General features: G+C 61.2%; 1 protein-coding gene across 1 annotated transcript in view; it reads left to right on the top strand.

The window, feature by feature from the left end:
• PLD6 (phospholipase D family member 6) overlaps positions 1–1,383 on the top strand; it is a 3,097-nt gene extending 1,714 nt beyond the window's left edge. The window contains exon 2 of the mRNA XM_007448364.1: positions 1,136–1,383. Within this exon, the coding sequence (XP_007448426.1) occupies positions 1,136–1,383 (248 nt within the window). The remainder of the gene's footprint in view (positions 1–1,135) is intronic.
• The last annotated feature ends 354 nt before the right edge of the window (positions 1,384–1,737 follow it).

The following is a 1,737-nucleotide window of genomic DNA, read 5'->3' as shown; positions in this document are numbered from 1 at the left end:
GCTCTTCCTGGTAGCCATGTGTTGTCCTGATCTGTTGGTTCTTTTGATGGGGGAAACTTGGCTGTGTTTCGGCATAGCGGTTTTATTTTGTTTAGGTTTTTAGAGAACCGTAGAACCTCGGGTTTGGGAAGAACCTTAAAGGGCCCCGCGACCAGACTCCGTCTGAACCTTGATAACCCTCTGAGAGCATCCAGGCCGTCATTTGTCGCTCAATGTTGAACCGGTCTCTCTGTGAGCCTGTATTTGCCTGGACCGGTTCCGGGCTCTGGGGACACAGTGCTGAACAGCACGGTCCCAGTGGGAGGCTGAGCAGCAGGAGTCCTGAGGTGCCAGGAAGGGTCAGGAGATGTCGCAGGACAGCTGCCCGTGGCGTGACACGCATGAGGGCCTATGCTGTCGTGTGAGGAGTGGCAGGCGATCCTGTGGTCGAAGGTGGGAGTCGCGAGCAGGGGCTGCTGGGTGCACCTTGGGCTCCGTGAGCTCCAACAGGCAGAGAGGCTGTGCGAGCAGGATGGTCACAGGGCCAGAGCCGCGGCTTCAGGTCCAGGGCCCGGTGTCTCCTGCGCTGTTCCCCCCGCCAGGCTTGTCCCACTTACAAGGTGCTGACTGAAGGGGATCTGCTGCTGGGCCTGAGTGAGACCTTAGGGGCAAGTGAACCCAAGCAGATGGGTTTTGCACCAGTCGCCACTGGATCGTCCTGGAACCAGTAACTGAAGGATGATGCGGGTCGTGTGCCCTGGCGGGGGTGGGGAGCTTGCCTTGGATTAGGGGCTGGGAACAGGGCCTGTTTCCAGAGGAACTGAGTCACGCGTCCCTGCCGCCACCCGGCCCTCGGCTCTGCGGTCCCCCCCATCCCGATGCCTCTGTGTCCTCCACGCCTCCTCCTGGGGCTGGTGGGGCGGGTCCCTGCCTGGCTCAGCCGCCGTCACCATTCAGACGTGATGGTGCCCGCGAAACCGGACACAAGCACGATCAGTCATGTGAACACATCCATGCTGCAGAAGGAGCCTGAACTCTAGCGATGGGTGGTGAGAGGAGGGGCTGGGGGGAGGGAGCGAGGGGCTCCCGCGTGGGGGTGATGAGACGGAGCACCCAGTCGGGGTGACAGGCAGCAGTGACGTCTCACTTTTTGCAGGGATCCAGGTCCGGCACGACCAGGATCTGGGCTACATGCACCACAAGTTCGCGATTGTGGACAAGAAGGTGCTGATCACTGGCTCGCTGAACTGGACCACTCAGGCCATTCAGAGCAACCGGGAGAACGTGCTCATCATAGAGGATGAGGAGTGCGTGCGGCTCTTTCTGGAGGAATTTGAGCGCATCTGGGAGGAGTTTAACCCCACCAAGTACACCTTTTTCCCTCACAAAAAGGGAAGTCGCTGAGACGCCTGCACGTGGGGAGGTGGGGCCGGCGTCCCTCGAGCTGGAGCGACCCTCGGGGGCCACGGCCACATTCGTGCTAGGAGCCGCGCGCTTCCGGGGCCGGAATCCACGTTCCGTGCAAGGAAAGCCAGTCCCGTTAAATTCTCCTTTGTTAAATGGTACAGTTCCCTAGAGAGAGTTGGGGTTTACGAGGAAGAGGCCATGCTGCAGCGCAAGGGCGGGCTTTTGGACCGGGTTCCGGGTGCCTCCGTCAGGGTTGCGCATGCAGGGAGGGCCACCGCCTTGTCATGGAGGCCGCTCTGAGCCCCTTGCCTGGTTCTGGGGCCTCCCCGGCTTCCCCTGACCTGTCGGTCC

The sequence above is a fragment of the Lipotes vexillifer genome, unplaced genomic scaffold, assembly GCF_000442215.2.
Source record: "Lipotes vexillifer unplaced genomic scaffold, Lipotes_vexillifer_v1.1 scaffold533, whole genome shotgun sequence".
Classification (NCBI taxonomy): domain Eukaryota; kingdom Metazoa; phylum Chordata; class Mammalia; order Artiodactyla; family Lipotidae; genus Lipotes; species Lipotes vexillifer.
Note: the sequence above shows the minus strand (reverse complement) of the source record. Positions and strands in the feature narration are given on the sequence as shown.